The sequence below is a fragment of the Aethina tumida genome, chromosome 4, assembly GCF_024364675.1.
Source record: "Aethina tumida isolate Nest 87 chromosome 4, icAetTumi1.1, whole genome shotgun sequence".
NCBI classification, from domain to species: Eukaryota; Metazoa; Arthropoda; class Insecta; order Coleoptera; family Nitidulidae; genus Aethina; species Aethina tumida.
The window spans coordinates 9,339,058-9,359,836 of NC_065438.1; the positions used below are offsets into that span (position 1 = coordinate 9,339,058).

At 34.7% G+C, this 20,779-nt stretch overlaps 1 protein-coding gene across 5 annotated transcripts in view; it reads right to left on the reverse strand.

Moving 5' to 3' along the window:
* The window catches only part of LOC109606251 (maternal protein pumilio-like), a 152,035-nt gene that overhangs the window by 57,821 nt on the left and 73,435 nt on the right, over nucleotides 1-20,779 (reverse strand). For all 5 annotated transcript variants that reach the window (XM_049966983.1, XM_049966985.1, XM_049966984.1 and 2 more), the window contains one exon: nucleotides 19,363-19,717. In XM_049966983.1, coding sequence (XP_049822940.1) covers nucleotides 19,363-19,717 — 355 coding nt within the window. The remainder of the gene's footprint in view (nucleotides 1-19,362; nucleotides 19,718-20,779) is intronic.

Sequence of the window (20,779 nt, forward strand, 5' to 3'; positions counted from 1 at the left end):
GAAGCTTGACATATTGAATTGAACTGTTTACTTGCACTTACTGGTTACGTAAACACACTGAATGTTTGGGTTCCTCACAAATTAAAGAAGATCTGTCTCACCAAACGTATTAAATATGTGACTTTTTGTTGAATCGTAACCAAAACGATCTATTTCAAAAAACCAATAAATGAAGATTATGCCTTCTGTGTGGTGGGATTACAAGGGTATAGACTACTTTGAGCTGCTTCCAAAAAACCAAATTATTGATTCGAATGTCTACTGTCATGAACTATCGAAATTGAACGAAGAAATCAAGAAAAGACGCCCTGAACTGACCAATTGCAAAGGTTTGGTATTCCATCATGATATCGCCACACCTCTTGATGACCCGTCAAAAATTACCATTTGTTTCTCTCCCTTCAAAATTATTTGAATGGTAAATCTTTCGATTCCAATCAGGCTGTTAAAAATGTTTGGACCAGTTTTTCGTTTCTAAACACCAAGGCTTCTTCGAACAAAAGGTCATCCAATAAAATGGTCAATATACCATTAATTAATGTTTTTTGTTAATACAAATAAATTTGCTTTGAAAAAAACTAAAACTTCAAAATGAAGCGTCGAAACCAGTCTCTGCCTGTCGTATCAGTCACAACATTGTCATCGCAAGAATTCTGCGTACTTCAGCTGCAGATTCCATTTGAATAAAATAATGCAATACATCTTATTTGACACAAAAGTAAATATTTTCAGAAACAATAAAAAATTTTAAGGAAACCGCGAGAACTTATTCAAGGTCCTAAAACTTAATTCTTTCACTCTTTTATCACAGATACATCTATCAAATTCTGCCAGAAACGACAAAATGGATTAAATCTCTATAAAGAAATATAGTTTATTTTAAAAACGTCACTTAATAATTAATTTGTACAATTAACACAATTTAGTTAGCTTCCCAGTCGATTGCCAGAGAAAAATCAGTGTCGAGCACATTTTCGTGTTAATTGTCCGGATGACCATATGAAAATTCACAACCACACACACACACACACATACAAACACACCTAATGTAAGACGAACAATGACATACGCAAGCTGGTGCTAAAAGCTTTTTTGTGTCGCGCGGTTTCGGTTAAAATTAAAATCCGGCATACGAAAACCCGAGGGAGAAATAAAGTATCGTTGATACATCACCAACCAAACTGTGTTTAGAACTTAACGCGGTTTTCGGTCGGAAATCTTTGTTTTCGAAATAATGAATCAATTTATATTCGAATATTCGCCTCTTTGTAACCACCAACAACTCTACAACAATTTACAATTAACTTGCAGGAGTTGCCCAAAGTTGGCGACAGCAAAGCGCTTTTTGCGAAATTAAAACGAACTTTCCTTGTTCTGCGGCCGGACGGGTCGGAAAAATTAAGTGGAAAAGTTATTTATCAATTTGGACGGGGTGTGATGCGACAAGAGTCCAATGGGTCTGGAGGACTACGGACCATCAAAGCGCAACAACATTATTCATGTGCCCTCGTGTTTCACGCTATTGATATCGATCGGCTCGCGAGTTTGCCAAAGGGCACACGCGGGGGTGGAGGAGGAGGGCGAGGTGGAACGCTTCACCCACCGATAGAGAACAGTATGTCGGATGGAATGTGCCCGTGTCCATCGGAATGCGAAACGATCGAATCGATTCGCATATCTCTGTGGGAACTTTACAACACTTACAGCACTTTGCGCATTTGTTAACTCCTCAAATGATCAAAGCTGACGGGGAAAATTATCGATTTATCAACAACAAATGATTTTAGTCACAAACGGTTTGCGGTAGTTCCGTATAATTATAAATAAACGCATATTATCTACGTATATTCGTGCCAGACTTGAAATAATGGAATTCCATTCCAGCACCAGCTTAAATACATAGATTGCAAACCGTGTGATGTCGCATTAATTTGCAAACTCTCAAAGTATTGTTCTGTTTCGCCGGGTCGTGTTTATTCTAAAGACACCACCGCACCACCCACACCCTCATCGATCGCATGGAGACGGAATACGGGATGCGAAATTTGAGATGGAAATAAAAATTCACTTTTATATCAAAATTCATTAATTCAAATTCGTCCCGAATTTCGTATCTTAAATTGATAATCCACGGTCCGCGGCCGTAACGGAATCTCGTCCCGGTTTATTGCAGCTGCATCTCTCGTTCCGAACCCGGTTTTATTTTATGTGTGTACACATAACTGTACAAACCCGCGAGAAATTCTACATATCGTGTAATATTCGAAAATGTCGTTTCGAATAGTAATTTGAGCATAAACAATGGGCGCTGAATAAAATTACAACAATTAATTGAACGTTAATGACCAATAGACAAGGACGGGAACCGAGGCATCAAATTGAACCATAAAATGAATTGGCCGATTACCCGCAAAACTAATTTCTCCTCACAAATGAAGCAATTACTGTGTGTTGTTTGATGATGGCGTACGCGACCGACCATTAGAAGACTTTACGGTCCTTTAATTATAAGGTACGAGACTCCGAGACGCATCGTTCCTAAATTAACGCGTTTTATTGGAAATCAAACGAACAAAAAACGATGCACACACTGATTTTCATTACGGCCAATTTCGATTTATGTCTTTATCCTGCAAACATTGTGGTCAAAGTAAGACCAAATGAGCGTTGTCTTTTTCAATTTGCAGAAACAGCACCTGTTGAGATTCTCCAACAAAATACTTTTGTGTGTGCAAAGATTATGTCACGTAGTGTCGATAAATTTTTATCGGCCATGCGTTGCTCGCACTTGAATCTGTGTAAATGGGGAACGTGTCCCGTTGCGACAACACGATATTAATCTGCGTCGATTGTCACCAGTTTTACAATTTAAACTGCATCATGTTTTAACTGCACATTGAACGAGTGCAATTTATCACTGCACTTCGATGCCACACATGTGTTTCGGCGTCTCTCTCCTTTCAATTTATTGTACGCCGCGTTCCGATACGATTTTGGCACGTTTTCGTTCGTGTGATTAACGATTGCGACCGTGCGTTCTATTATTGATGGCTTACTAATAATTGTATCAAATTTAATATGCCACCCTTTCACCCGATGCTTCCTGTTGTTGCATAATTAAAATAATAATCTCGGCAACTAATGATAGTAGTCAACAATTAATGTTTTGTTGCTCGATCGATTCTTCTAAGGCGTTTAATAATTGCGATATTATACAATGTTATGTTCGCAGAATTGGGATTAAAAAAGCCTCAACAATCGTATCTGCGATCAATTTATTTCAAGCGGGTTAATTAAAAAATAATCGTCCATTACATTGAATAATTCATTTGTAGAATACTCTTGAATAATGCAATTGTGTAATTGTATTCGCCCATCCATTTTGGCATAGCTGATATGTAGATCATTATTGAATAATTTATTGATTTGTAATAATTAAAAACTGGCGGTTAATGAAATGCATTTTGAAAGGCTCAACGCACAAATTAAATTTCAATCGGCTTCATAGAATGTAAAATACTCCAGTAATAACAACAGTACTTTGCTGGTGCAGAAATTTCAAGTTCACGTCCCCCCGTTGGAGTGATGCCCAGCTTCCTGCCGATTGCAGAAACACTTGTTGCACAATCGACGCTGAAACGAACGAAAAACCGCAACAGCAACAGCAGAAGCAAGACAAGCGGGTTATTGCAATCTGTTTGAATCGATAATTCACCACGACGGTGCACAAAGATGAAATTTTTATTGCAGTTGAACGGTGGTCAGTAATGAAATTACTTGCCTTATGGTTTTACCATAAATTTATATGTGCTGAAGATCCTGTTAACACGAAATTATTTCTTGTCGTAATTATCGCGTTAATAAAGTGTGGCAAATGGTGCAATTTATATAATGAAAGGTAGTAAACGATTAATCAGAACGAAACGAATATTTAAAAGCTGTTAATAACACATAACATTGTATTAATATCGTAACTCTGGAAAATGTATGTCTACATGAACAATTTCAGAAAGTTATATTCAGCGTTTCTCACAGTTGTCGGTGGATTAATGAGGGTCCAGTCCCTATCTGACAAGTGTGCTGAAATTGTCAGAGAAGATGTAAATTGGGTGTCCCCTCGAATATAAAATGATTGCCAACTTTAAATAATTTTGAGGATAATTTAATATAATATCCACGGTTTTAAGAAATTAATATATAATATATATTGTAAATAAATTTTTCTACATCTATAGCTGTTCGGGTTTATTTGTCGACGTTTGACAGGAACTTTTGACATACATTGTTTGTATTAACATTGAAACACCCTAGTATATGACTTAAAAGTTTTTACAAGATGTTTAGTGTTATGTTATTTGAAATTCTTTAGAACTCGTTTATTATCCACATTTTCCATTTAATTTTCTCTTGTCAATATTCATTTCCCTTATATTACAACGGTACATAGAGATTGTTGACCATATTAGGAGACCAGGTCATGGTAGAAATCGTACTACAACTCCTGCTCAAGATTGTTTTTTGAGACTTTTAACGGCTTGGGACTTCAAGAAGTTTCAGTTAGAACAGTACATATCTTATTGGTAATAAATAATGGGAACCTTAAGGTTGAGCAGTACATTTTTGATATTATAGAACAACATGTTCTGCTACATGCCCCTTTTATAGGTCCAAAGTTTTTACTAATGAAGGATAATTCACGACCACATACAACCCATGTTGTCTGAAATTATTTTACTGACGTTCTGATTAATGCTACGGTCTGCTCAGGTCGAGTCCAGACCTTAACTCAATAGGATATATCTGGGACATTCTTGGGAGACGATTAAGGAACCATCGATAACTATAACCGTCCGAATAGCTTCTTCTACTCGAAATTTGAGGAAATTTGAACCAAAATAAAATTCCCATACCCCATATTAAGTTCAAATTTTAGTGAAATAATATTTTTAAGATTGTTTGTAACAATACGTTTATTTTTCTCGTCTTCAGAAAAAATATATATATATATATATATATATATATATATATATATATATATATATATCAATAATAATTAATAGTTATTAGTGTGGTGCGTTAATTTCTCGTAATGGTTAATTATGGTGTTTATGTTCAGGATAATTTCATTTCATATTATCGTTAATGGACAGTAAAAGTTAAAACGCGTCAGACGAAAAGGCTTCAACTACACTTTGAACTTTCGAATAGTTTCCCAAGAAATCCCCACTCGCCCGCTTTGGCAGCTAATACACGTAATCTTTCCCAGCATCGCGACCGTCGTCCCGGAACGATTTCCCTATTAAATAAAACATCAAAACCAGTATTTCAGCCTGCAGGACCCGACTTTAAAAAGACCTTTTTGAGCTCTTTACGGCCTGCGAGCGGCCTTAATTTCTGACCGCACGTCAGCACACAGGACACACAAAAAGTGCTTTCTGGATGGAAAGTTTGTCCAGCGAAAATCCGACCCATTACGTCCATTGATGCGACACACTCGAAAACTAATCCGTTAGCGGCTGAAGTGGAGTCCCTTTCCCGAAACCACAAACACGCAGCGAGTCGTAATCGATACGTGATATGTGGAGAACTTTTCCAATTTAATTGGAACGTTTTGTGCGTTCGTTAAACATTTATTAATTGTTGCAGGTTCGTTCCGATCGATTTTTTCCGTTCAAATTGGAATTCTCGCCATTAACTAGAAAAACCTATTAAAGTCGAGGCTGAAGCCGAAATTGAAAATTTATTCAAACGGGCAAACGCATAATTGTCGACAATTCCGTTATGAAATTAAAGCAATGTGCTTTAATTAAGAAGCAGATTTCTATAATTAGCTGCTCTCGTGTTTGGTCGACTCGGATACGGCACTAAAAAACTGTAGACTCATTAAACCGCTAAAAAGAATAGGACAAAGAAAAAACAAACAGAAACAATAAAAGCGGTAAATGATACGATTTTTTACGCGCTTACAAAAGGTTGGGAACTTCTCACGGGAAGAGGCGATAGACCCGCCCCACGACGTATGACGAGGGTTGAACTCGGAAATTTGGACTCGTTTTTCGTTAACAATTAGTAGGAGACATTGTTAATCAATCGGTTTACTTGTCAAAGTTATCCACGGACCCGAACACATAAAATCTTTGTTCTATCTCTCATCTCGGTCACTGACTAGGAGGTCCTCTTTTGTTTTCTATTGCGTGAATGCAGATTTATTATCTAGAAAGTAAATGAAAGCACTGTGCCATTATCGACAATTCATTGACGTTAATAATCATTACGGTACTCATATATTCTTTATTATTGAGATGTGTTTGCAAATGAACGCAATACATTGAAACAGCACGACACAATATAGATAGATGAACATCATGTCAAACAAAACGTAAAACAGTTGTGTCAATACAAAATAAAAATGTTTCTGGAAAGCATTTTAAATTAATTTAATTAGTTCAATATTTGTTCTAAAATTATAACAAACATATTAACTGATACCTTTGTCCAAAGACACCGAGTTAAAAAGCTTGGATTCTACTTTTTCATGCTCCAACGTAAATGAACTTTAGTTAGTAGTAGTCCTACTTGTATTAGCTACCGTGGAATATATGATTTATATCCCGTTTTTTATATAAAAAAACGGGTTGTAACTGAAACAACGTCTTAAAGCCATCGATCCCAGTAAATGGAACAGATGCTTGACAAACTAATATGCCGAGCAGATGTTTTTTTTTGTGTGTGCTCCGACCTCAAACTTCATAAAGCACCGTCTTCAGCCGCGGGTTCGTAGACCTCGTTGAGACCTGAGACGGAACAATGGACTTGACCGCAGGAATCTTCGCACGGGCGAAAATATTAAACTGAAAACTACGCGTGATGTAACTGTTTCCTCGCATTTAAATCGTAACAACGGCCGTCAATTTTGTACCAACAATAATATAGATGATTTACTTTTTTAATAAAAAGAATGAATTATTAACACGTATATTATGTAATTATGATTAAATAAGGATTGATTCTCACGTTTGGATAAAATAAAACATCAGATTAAGTTATGAAATGGATCATTTAACATCAATTATCTCTATTTATAGGTTAAAATAATACCTATAATTTTACCATACATTGAATTTTTCTAAAGATTATTCACATTAACATTTATTAATTTAATTAATTTAAAATTTGTTATTAAAAATGCATAATAATTTTATAATAAACACTCACAACGAAATGTGCGTGTCAAAAAATTAAATAATTCCATCATGACATAAAAGAATTTTAAGTGTGAGAACCAAACACTCTCGTATAAATTTAATCCGCTTTAACACTGACTGAATAATAATTTAGACCGATGAACAAAAAATATTTATATGTACTCAATAATCTTCTGTGACAGTTACAACATAAAAAATTAATTCTGAATTGGACAATCAACAAAAACCATTTACCATTTACCGGTTTTTAGTTCAACATTTAAAAACCATTTTAATTAAGTGACAATAAGACAAACACAACAAACCTTGTTTAATTGGTCAATTAATTTGTTGGTGAAATTAGCCACGACAAAAGGAAAAAAACGGTCAATTAGATTGATAATTTGAATGCAGTACGAATTGAAACATAGTAAGTGGTCGACTAAAATTCCATACAATCACTTGGATTATTTAGATAGGTCCGTTCAACTATAAACAAGTAAATTATGTTGCGTAAGCCAGTTCGAAATATGTTAACAATTTCAGACTTTCTTTAATACGCACTCGACTTCCCTTTATGCAGATTGACAAAGCCTCAAAAGAACTCGTTAGAAGAAGCTTTTCTATGCTGGAAATTGAGTTAATTTTATTCTGTTATTTTCTGCTGGATCGATTTAAAACGTTAGCGATAACAAATATTGACAGATGTTTGATATAGATAGATTAATAAAAGCCTGTTCTGTATATACGTGTTATTGAATTTATCTTATCAATAGCAGTAAAGATTCACTCCACTACGACAATTTTATTACATTTTTCGCTCTAATAATAAATTTATTGATAATACTTCAATAAAAGGCGATTTACAAACATTTTACAAAAGAAATGTTTCAATTATTTAATTCGAAACTAATTAAATCTTCAAATAAAAATGAAATTAAAACATCCAAACAAATCATTCCACCTTCCTTGACAACAAAAGGCAATTCCTCATCGACGGACTCGAAACAGGTAATTTCGAACAGTATGTCCCACCAAGTGAATCGTTCCTTACGTAATTACATTTTATTTTTTACGGTAGAATACTCCGTTGAGTTTTGCTTGGCGGGCCAACGACCCGAAGACTCCCATCTCACTCCAATAACTATATTACATACACATCAAGAATGTACAAACCAACAATGGGCATTTTTTTCCTCGCAATGATAAACCAACATTTCAATTCGTCACCGTTTGTATTGAGAATATTCTCATTGGAGACTCATCAAATTAATTTTCAAACACGTTCATTGAGATGAATTAAATCTGCTCGGTCAAACCCATTCCACCGCCCATCTGTTAATAGATTTCACAAAAGGGCAAATTTGTTCCGCTGCACTCAATTTACATTCACGAGTGCTTTTGCCATTATTATGATTTCATAACGACTTTAGCCCGGTTTTATCTTTTTATTACACACAAAACCCACAGTGTTCCAAAGGATACAATTGGTCCAGGACTTGAGATAGACGTGGGTTAGTTTCTAGAGATAAGTAAGCGGCCCATTGGCCCAGATTTCGCAGATATGCAGATTTCGTCCCTTCCCTTCGTTTCTTATCCTTTCTGGGGTCAATAATAACAATACAGCTGCGAGACTTTGCTTCTTTCAAAATGGATTTTCTCAAGACAAGTAAGACATCTCAAAAGTTGTAAATTATTAATAGGTCACTGTGGAAAATGCGGTTTGGATCATTTTATTATGCAATTCTTTTACTATGAATATTAAATGTTTTATTTGTTGAAGCTTAGAATTTCAGCCGTAAGCTTCTCTCCATATATCTTGTAGCAGCTTTTTAAAATATAAACTTTCTGTATGTAATTCATATTTTATGGAATCTAACATATTTTTAATTGGTTTGAAATTAAATGGAAAAAAAAGAAAGTTAAGTGAAATCGAATTAGTCAATTACGTTTATTACATTATGATTTATGGCTATAAAAATCAATTAGAATAAAATTATATTTTTTAGATATTGGGCACATTATAAATAAAATATAATCAACAATTTTATTTTATGTCAACCCAAACTGTAAAAAATACTGGAATCAAAGATAAAATCAAAGTTATAAGTGATTAACTTGAATAATTTATTGGCGATGAAATAATTCAGCGTTAATTGTTTTTAGGTTTCAAGGATTTTATTGACACATTTATACATGTCGGTGTTAATAGATTCTTACAAGTTCGGGGTTATTTCCTAAAAAGATAACTATTATTTAAAAACAATTAATTTCTACTGTTTAAAAACACTTCATATATTCATTAATGAACAATATAAATTTATTGGTATTCCATTCTTCCTCCCATTTCCCTTTATTCATTTATGTTGATCGTTTATATGGTTCTTATTCTTGATTTGTCTCCCTAATGTTGTGCTACCACCATTCTATTTACAATTCGTGTTGTTCTAACTGCTTGCGAGTCGGATATTGATACGAATCTGTTTATATTATACTCGTCAGGCAGCACTTTGTGTTGGGTACGGTTGTTTACCCATAGTAAAGGAACTTCCCAGTTAGCTTCGTTTCCTTGAATGCAGCACCAATTCTGATTTGAGCTGCTGGTTCTTTGTATAGAAGATGTCCTGGGCATTGTCCTGGTGGTCCGGCACTTTTTTGAATCAGGCGTTTAGTAATAGATCCATGATTCATCCATTGTCGCATACTGACACAAGAAATCCTTTTTATTTCGTTTGTCCTGCTCCAAAGAGGGACTTAAGCCGTCGTCGCGTTGTTGTTTCTGGTCTGAAACCTCCAAGGTGTCAGCTATCTGATCATTTTTGTGGAGATTTTTTATGTTTTTCGAAACACCTGCTGATTTTGGTCGACTTCAGTGTTAGGCATTATCAGTGCTTGTACGAACATTCAGTCAATTCAGCATATCAAGTTACTGTTTGCCTTCAACAGTATTATTTCCCATTAAAAAACTGTGTTTAGTTAACACCCGAAATTCATTTCTATCAATTGTCTTGAAAATTACAAAAATTGGAGTCACTAAAAGGACTATAAACTCTAAATTAATGGCAATAAGCATACTGTTTGGATTTTAGTACTATCAGGAAAGCATGTGGATTTGTGAATAATATGCTGACACACATATGGCCGGAGACTTATGGTGATGTGATAACTAGTAGAAAAGCAGCACTTATATCTAGTATGGTGATAATACAATGCTTGTCGACTAGAAATTAGCAAAACTGGAATACAAACTCTTGATTGGTAACGTGCAACACAAAAGAATAAAGAACAATGAGAAGGAAGAATGGAACAACAACGTACGTGGAGGAAACAATCCCATTCAATGACAACCTAAAAGCTCAAAAAACTAACTATATATTTTTCAATGATAAATTTAAATATAAAACTATTTTCTAAATTTTCCTATTAATAATAAAATTCAAACGCAGAGAATTTGATTATTTGACAATGATTTTACGTATTTTAATTATTAGTTCGTAATTGACTTGAACACAAACTTGTGCGGAGTTCACCTCAAATCTCATTAAAGAAGGAAAACACTTAATTTTCGTTCACCGCTTCCGACTTCCGTTTGAGTGTGCCTACGACTTTCATCGTGTTGCACCACTTTTGCATAATCAACTTGCCATTGTTTCCCATCAGAAAAACCATGTTAAAATTGGGATCGATTCAGTTCTTTAAACAATATGGACAATGAAAATATACACGGGAATCTATGAATAAATTGCATCGATATACGGACAAACCACAAATAGAACAGAGCAAATAATGCAAATTTAAATGAGGAAAACACATGCGGGCTCCCGCATACGCCCAAATACTATATTTAAAAGAAATTGGGTTGAAATTTATTAAAATGTTAATCAGATTTGAGCCTATACTTTGAAAATATCAAAATGGTTGAGTTCATAGAACCCCAGGGCATTTATGGAGGCAAAAGAGTCGTATCGTAACAACATATGTCGTGGAAAATTGAACCGATTCAGAATTCAATTGTTATCAGGAGCAATAATGCGTCCCACACGACAGACCGACAACCATCATCTGGCAAACGCGAAGTACCATAAACGACTAAGACAGAAAACGGTGGCAAGAGCAATGAACAACCTTGAAAGACGTATTCCTCACCGGTCGTAGACAATGCGTCGCTCTTTGCCGTGCGGGGTTCGTTAACCGCACCGGATTCGGTTCACGGAGATGTTCACTTTATTAATCCGTTTCGATCGACGGCCACCCAGAAAAATAAACGAAATCACAAAAAGACGCAATTTCGTATCATTCAGAATGTGACATAATAACCCGCGATTGCCAGAAATAGACTTTTTGGTGTGGCGCTTTAATTAACGGCGTGTTTGTCGGCACGAATGAACCCGGCAACAAAATCCTTCATGTGGGCTTTTCCACCCCTCTTCGTCCGTTCCGTTCGTTTCGTTCGAGACGGAAAAGCTGAAGGAACAGAAACGTTTCCACCAAAAACTGAATTAAAATGTGTATCAACTTCAGGGAATCGTCACGGAAACGAATTTGTGGAAAAATCATTCCAGAAATATCGTTATGTTCGCGTGCATCTCCTTCATCTATTTATGTTCATTTTTATCCACTTGACGTAGGGAAGTTTTATTGTCTTTCTGGCTGGAAGACATGTGCTTTTAAAATTGGCTTTTTATTACTTTTGCGCGATGAGACGGATAAGTTTTACGGCGACCAGCACATACGTACACCATTTTCAACAAATCGGGGGACGAATAAAATTTGTGTGAAAAGTGGTGGATGCGCCAGTTTTAATATTTTAATATCCTTTTTATGTACCAATCAGAAATACATTAAGGAACGTAAAAAGCTTTTATCTGTACATCGTTGGGTTGTTTTTCTGCGCAAGTTATAAACGAGTTTTAATTAATTATGCTGCATATTAAATAGTGTTCAACAACACATTCACGTAACACGTCATATTATTTTATAATACATTAATGGAACATACACACATAATAATAATTAAAGAATCCCATATTATTACACTCTAATAACCTTAAATTACATTACGTGTTTTACTTACGAGCACAAGAAACGCCGGAAACTTGTTTAAAAAAATGTACAGTTACGTTTTAGTTGTATCAACAACCGCAAGATTAACGAGAGTTTAAGGAACTCACTTTGAAACAATTCGAGCAACATTTATTAATATTGAGGCCCCACTAATTAACTCATTAACTCATTATTGTCGCAGTTTCTCCTCTGTGGCTTTGCGAGCACATACAATAACGAAAAGCCGGACCAATTTTATTGTCCACCCAGGCCTTTTTATTTTAATGTCCGTAACACAATTTTGCAAGCCATTGTCTATTGTTTCGCCGTGACATTCTTTCTTTTACGAGGAAAATTGGTATGGACTGGAAAATTATGGGGCACTCGATTGCGATTTCTCCGCCGCATAGATGAGAACCGACGTGTACGTGTATATAAATAAGTTGTAAGTGTTTATCCATGTTAAGGAGATAATTATCTCAATTAAGTTATTCCGTGTTGTCGACAAATAATATAACATTGTTACGTTGTGTAGAAGCAAACAGTTACGTTCAATAATGCCAAAAGCAAGGAAATACGACTACCAGTTTTGTTGTAAAAAACTAAATCGTTTACCTAGTATTGTTCGAAAAGAAAGCATAACGATAAATCCCGTTTCCTATTTCAAATAATCTCCATCATCGTTCAGATTTACAGTTCCAAATAAATTCATTGCTTAACAAAATGTTTCCAATAATAAAATAAATATTGTCATTTGAGCAAATGTTCTTCTAATTGGTGATCCCCTTAAATTCTCCCTTAGCTCACAATAAAACTTTACTCTTTTTTTTACTGTGGTAAAATCGATTTTAAAATATGCATATTAAGGCAACGAGAACCGTTCCGTAACGAAGTTGAAAGCCGCAGCCAGATTAATTGGTACGAGAGGAAAATCGTGCTCGAATCAAATTAAATTCTGGTAAAATAAATTAAGTTTCGATGTTTAACAACAGTTCGGTATCCGTTTATTTGAAATCATCTCGGAAATTAACAAAAACTTGTTTAAACGATTTATGGTGTTTTTATTACGATAAATCGTTTGTCTAATACATAAATAATATAATAATATATATTAGGAGGACCTGAAAGTAATGTCTTTTCTACGTATGTTGACATTTGATTGTCATTTGTCAGAACATTGTGTATCTCGAAGGTGTGCCAAAGTCATTTATATTATATATATTTTATGTTTATTGTGTATTTTATATTATTTTATATTTTATATTATTTTATATTTTATATTTTATATTTTATATTTTATATTTTATATTTTATATTTTATATTTTATATTTTATATTTTATATTTTATATTTTATATTTTATATTTTATATTTTATATTTTATATTTTATATTTTATATTTTATATTTTATATTTTATATTTTATATTTTATATTTTATATTTTATATTTTATATTTTATATTTTATATTTTATATTTTATATTTTATATTTTATATTTTATATTTTATATTTTGCGATGTTTTTCTAAGTTCACATCAGGTAATTTTGACCTCCCTAATTTCTGTCAATCAGAATCTATGTCATACAATCGAATAACTGTCATACACCCTTAACCAACCTTGGTCAACCATATAGGAACATTTACAGCAAATTGAAGAAATAAGAGCAGGATTTCCATTTATTCTGATCGCCAAAACATTTTCTTAGTGGCGAAAATTTTGAAAATTTGGATGATATCCAAAACCTCGAGTTATTTTACTCAAAAACCAATTGATTTTTATTAGCCAGGGATTGAAAATTTGCAGACCAGATGGTAAAAGGACGTTGAAGAAGAAGGTATTATATTATTGATTGAAAATAAAGACATGTTCAAAATGTATTCATTTAAATTTAATGTAAGAAAGCGTTATTACTTTCCGATCCCCCTAATAGAGTGTGTTTGTTCTGCTCTTTTTCGATATCAAGAGTAAATATGGCAGTCTTGTTGCGACGCAGGCCAATTCCCTTAAAACCTCTCCAGGCCGGATAACGTTATCCGAGCAGGCACAAGAAGGAAATGGTGATGTAGGGGATTAAGGACATCTGAGGCTCCGTCAAAGCTTTTATGACACGGTAAGTCAAGGACACGGAATGCGAAACCGAGAACAGGTACTGAGATAAAACATTTCAATTTTCTAAACGAATTGGCAATGAAATTAGTAGTTTATATTTAAAATATTCCTGTGACAATAAAAATGTAAAAAAAAAATGATTGATTGCTAGTCCGAAAGTGACGTTCAAACACATTGAAATATTGCAGGTCGACCGTTACACATATTTCAAAGCGTGCCTGTCAACACCCACAAACCAATTCACGAACGTAACCAAACAAAATGACAATCGCACTGATTTACCGATGGTTTTAATCAACACGACGGGAACAAGTGTCCATTTCCATTCGGGTTGATTAATATTTGAAGCCGTAGCAATTCCGAAATCTTCCATTTTGGGCCACCCCATCGACCAAACAAAAGGGTTTTCAGCGCGACGACTCCAAAAGTAAGGACAATTAATTAACTAACAATAATTGAACAAACACACCACGACGTGTATATTATTTACAATTATTTCCGGGTTAAATTCCATTAGGGTAACAGTTCCTGGAATTGGCGAACGGCCCGCCCGCTGATGGGAGACGAGGCCCACTGGAAATGAATAACTCCACGGCAAAACGGAATTCAATTACAAGGTACAAAGTCGAATGCGCCTTGAAGGAGCACCGTTCTCTTCCCCTCACCAACACACACACGGAAACGGCGAAGCGAGATTTTCGACAATAAAGCATTCTTGTGTGCCTCGTTTGAATCGGGAGTTATGAATCTCGCGCCTCCAGATGCTACCACTGCTTTTAATAAAGTTTACCTTACAAAAATACAAAGGGATATTCTGAAACGTCCAGATTAATCGAGACAAATCCATTTCTTTTCATTCGAATTAATATTATTGATACATAATAAAGAGCTTGTCCTCGTTTTGTATTACATACAATGTACTGTGGCAGCCAAAAAATAGCACAAAATTTAAAATTAAACATTTTATAAAACGTTTCATAAAAGTCATTATTAATCTGATTTGATAAATAGCACGTTTACGTGTGTATCGATTGGGAAGCTTAAAATCCGAAACTAAATACAATTGAAAACTCGTGGAACAACATGTAATCTCGAAAAAAATACCAAAAGCATCGAATTTAGATGAATTGTGGTTATTAATTGAATAATGATGAAATTGCCGATATTTCATTAATCTCTGACTCACCTTTACAGATAGTTATAATGAACAAAGGATATCCAACAAAATATGTAAAAATTTTATTTAAAATTATATATAATTTTAATATTTAATAAATATATATTTTTCAAATGTGTTATTTTTGTGATATTTCCCATTTGTTTTGTTTAAAATTTATTTTATGTAGATATCATTTTGATTTAGGTATAAAATTAATGAGAGAAAGAATATAGTGTAAACATTTTAATTAAAATATAAAATATTTTGAGTGCATTTAATTAGAGGTGTGCGTTTCCTAATTAACGTTAAGATAATAATATGTGTTATTTCCCTGAGCACCAGACATGAGTAAATTTGTGCAGCATATTACTGAATAAATTTTTAATTCCGTAAATGGAAATACATTTCATGATTTCATTGTTTGCGTGCATGATTTTTTTTTGTTTAAAAACTTTTATATTAAATTTCCAGTAGCAACAATTGAAAATTTGGGAACGACATGTAACCCTGGATAAAAACATCAAAATGCATCAAATTTAGATGAATTGTAGTTATTAATTGAAGAGTCGTGAAATTTTATTTCAAACGATCATTGTCGATATTTCATTAATCTTTCCCTCACCGTTTACAGATGATTATAATGAACAAAGGATATCCAACAAAATATTTAAAAGTGTGTTATTTCTGTAACATTTCCCATTTATTTTGTTTAAGATTTAATCTACATAGATATTATTTTGATTTAGGTATAAAATAAATAATAGGAGAAAGAATGTAGTAGTAATTATTTCAAATAAAATATAAAATATTTTGAGTGCATTTAATTAGAGTTGTGCGTTTCCTAATTAACGTCAAGATAGTAATGTGTGCTATTTCCCTAACCACCAGACATGAGTGAATTGGTGCAGCATATTAATGAATAAATTATAATTCCATAAATGGAAATACATTTCATGATTTCATTGTTTATATGCATGAATTTTTTTGTTTGTTTAAAACCTTTTATATTAAATTTCCAGTACAAACAATTGAAAATTTGAGAACGGCATGTAATCTGGATAAAAACATCAAAAACCATCAAATTTAGATGGACTGTGGTTATTAATTGAAGAGTCGTGAAATGTAATTTCAAACGATCATTGTCGATATTTCAGTAATCTTTGCCTCACCGTTTACAGGTGGTTATAATGAACAAAGCATATCCAACAAAATATTTAAAAAAAAAAATATTCTAAATTATTTAATAAATATGTATATTTCAAATGTGTCATTTCTGTGACATTTCCCATTTGTTTTGTTTAAGATTTAATTTACGTAGATATTATTTTGATTTAGGTATAAAATAAATAATAGGAGAAAGAATATAATACTAATTATTTCAAATAAAACATAAATTATTTTGAGTGCATTTAATTAGAGGTGTGGGTTTCCTAATTAACGTCAAGATAGTAATGGGTGCTATTCCCCTGTCCAACAGACATGAGTGAATTAGTGCAGCATATTAACGAATAAATTTTTAATTCCATAAATGAAAACACATTTCGTGATTTTATTGTTTGTATGTATGAATTTTTTTTTTTTGTTCAAAAAATTTAATATTAAATTTCCAGCAGCAAAAACCTTTACCATTAAAATTTAATTTTAATAAAGCATATTAAACTTTATTAAGATTAAACATGGATTTTGCGTATAAAATTTCATAATTTAGTTGCAAAATGTATTTTATTGAATAGAGCTTTGTACACTAATTAAGTTACAGGTAATGAAATTAACGGGAGGCTACAAGTGCCATATTTGCGCAGGCCGAGCCCCAATTTGTCGTCCGAAAAATGAAAAATAACCCTCATTAGCCCCCTTAATCACGGACTTGTCAGTCGTTGTCAATGGCGTCACAACAACGGCGTGCCGTTAAAAAGTCAATTTATCGCCATATTCGACGAATTTCGAACCATCCGACCTCGCGTAGGTACCGACCGATATATTTTAATTAAAACGATCCACCCAAACGGTGAGAGTGGGGGCGGTGGCCGCACGCCATGTCGCGTGCCGCTCCCCATAAAAAAACGCGAGAAAAGGGTGCAGCGGGCTGCGCCTCGCGACAGTGCCTATCTAATAAGGGCGGCGATCACCACTTGAAACGCAACTCTTCCCTCTATTGTTTAAGTTCCTCCTTGCTCCTGTTTGGTTTTCATTAAATAGTCAATTTTAGTCAAGTGAATTGGTTTTTAATACCCCGCGGAGTAATTCCCTGGCCATCTCCGAAATAGAATGGGTATAGGACGTAAAAACAGTTTCGATTGTCCCAATTACGAACAGTATTCCTTTATTTTATCCGGCCCGGTTTTTCGTTGTGGGTGGGGAAATTTACGATAAACCTCAAAAACACATCCATTTTAATCTTCGCTACTTATATGGGCCGTTGCAAATTTTTCACTAGTTCGCGCTCCGACTCCGGGGACTAATTTCACAGCATCCTTTCCGTAAATATTGTTGCGATCCGGGGATTGCGTGATACATTACGTGCCGCCAGAGAATACGGCCGACACAGCAGTATTCAATGATCTTTTTTCAGCAACAGTTCATTAAACCAATAAAGTAAAATAAGTGAATTAAAAAGCAAGCCACTTCAAGTGCGACGACAAACAAAAACAAAAATGTGCGTAGATTAGAAAAGTTGCCGCAGCGCTTTCCCATTTAATAAAGTGAGTCATTAAAAAGTTCAATTACTGCGCCGTTTCCTCTACATTTTATTTTCGCTCCCTTCGATAAAAATCAATCGTTGTGCCGAGCGTGAATTTTAAATTTAGCGAAAAACTACATGTTTATATTGCGCAGAATTTTCTCGTGTGGCCTAATCCAATATTGCCGGTAAATTTAGTCCCAACGTATGGCGGGGAATATTGCGATTTTTTATGGAAGCGTAAACAAAATAAATTGTGTTTTTTCGCTGTAATCTATTTCCCCGGCTAAACGAACAACGACAACAATATGTTTTGACAAAAACACAATTTTAAGAAACCGAAGTGTGGATTTAATTAATTCTTCGGCTGCGGCCGTTAATTATTTATTTCACGTTTTGATTAGTAAGTGTAATTTCGTTGTGCGCTCTAAAAACTAATTAAAAGCCCGCGTCGACAGAAAACATAAATCACAAGGCGATCGCTGCTCTGCAGAACCGGAATTACCGGAATTACCTGCATTATTGAATCCGCGTCGTCGAACGAAATTCAAATGAATTCGGCGGGGCGAATCGTCCATGAATTTACGGCGCGAGTCTTACGGTACTAATAAATCATGTTTCCTAGTAATTCGATGTGAACGTACAGAATTGATGGTGCGGGCATCGAACACAATAAATAACGAAAGACCCAAGCTAAATTAGGTTGGAGGAAGGCTGTACTTAGGTTGGTAAAACCAGTAGGCAATTATAAAGTGCATGCATGTCGTAATGGTGGATTTCGTTCCGTTATTCCCTAACAAGGGGATTATTCAACGAAACGAATTTCATCGGATACTTGAATCTGCGGCATCGCCTATTCGATAATAATAAATCCCTGATGACTGCGAGCCATAAATCACGATCCCACTCAATATACCACTGTAAAGTATAAGTATATCGGGTAACAGAAGTTTGCGCAAGAACTCACTCAACCACAAATAACGATCACCTTTCCGTCGTACCGCTCCGGGCTGATTAACCCCCCTTCACCGTGGGTTCTAATTAATGGCAGTTTTTGATTGCTAAGTTGTGCCACAGTGTTACGCAAACCGACACGAGATTTTAGCTTCGAAATATGCCAACTGACCGTGTCCTGATCACTAATTGTATTGTCCCGACGTGCTGAACAAAAAACACTACATACCTGTACATCGAAGTTGTGCTGCTGCTGCTGCAAAACGGCGCTATCCACCTGATGGGGTTGCGGCGGGGGCGGCGGATACTGGTGCTGCTGTTGTTGCTGATCATAGGCGGCCTGCTGCTGCTGCGTCGGTTCGGCGAAGTGCTCGAACTGCTGGTTAACCGACTCGGCGAGGGTGACGCCGAGATGTGGGGCCAGATGGGGTGGCAAATGGTGGGCTAGGTGCTGGGGACCTAACTCCTCTTGAGGCTTAAGAACCAGGGCGGCCCCCGGCACCAGCGTCATGCCGTTTTTGTTGAGCTCCTCTTCGGCGGGCGACGGCTGACGGCTGCCGGGCGTGCGGCTGCACACAGGGTACCTAAAATTTGAAGAAAAAACTGCTTAGAAAATGCCAAATTTCACGAGCCTACACTCATTTCAAAAAATTTAAATAAAATGAATTTTTTGAGGCGTGGGCGCATGCTTTCGTGATTTTAAACATTCCATATATTAAGTGAAATCGGATTTTTAAGTCCGATAAGCGAATCCATCATTTTTGCGGCCGTTAAATATAAAAATATTTACATAATTTGTCAAGCGACCGTGTAATGTGGTTTCCATAAACAAAAGCCAATTTCAATATTATCTCGACTTTCTAACAAATACACACGTAAAGAACGGGATCATAGCAAATGAAAGAGCTTTGTTTTTGCTCGTGGGTCCGCAAAACGATTATGTAAATTTGGTTTATAATTGCTGGTGTGGATGTTTCCCCGTTTATCAAATTTGAGTGTGGATTTGCATGTTTTTTTCCCTAGAGCAGGTTTATTTTGACGAAAACATAAATAGTACCATCCTTCATAATTAAACTGCGCCAGGAATACGTCGGTATTTAAATGTTGTTTTTGTGCAACATGACCGGCAACGGAAACAGTATTGCTCAATAAGAAAAGTCACTTTAAATCCCACGGTGCAAGTACAACACGTAGGTTGTCGTTTTAATTAAAATACGTAGTTAAACAAATTACACTTGAACCAATAAATTTAACAACTCGCTATAAAAAATATATATTATTATATTAAATTATACTACTATAATTTTAGTATTTTATAATTAATCTGTTTCAATAAAAGGTTTACCATTATAATTATTGAATGCAGAAATCAATTTGTCTACAATACTTATTACTAAATGAATGAAGGTAATTATTTAAAATGTATTTTCATGTTTGTATTAAATAATTGTGTCAATTTCGATTAAAATAAATTTGACATTTACAAGGTATAAATACAAAATTAAAATGGTTTATTTTGGTTAAATTCGAAACAAGCAACCACACGTTCATAAAAACCGAATTCGGGTTCAATTTACCCGTAAAATACACAAATTAAAACAATTGCAAAAGTTCGCCATTATAATTATTGGATGCAGAAATCCATT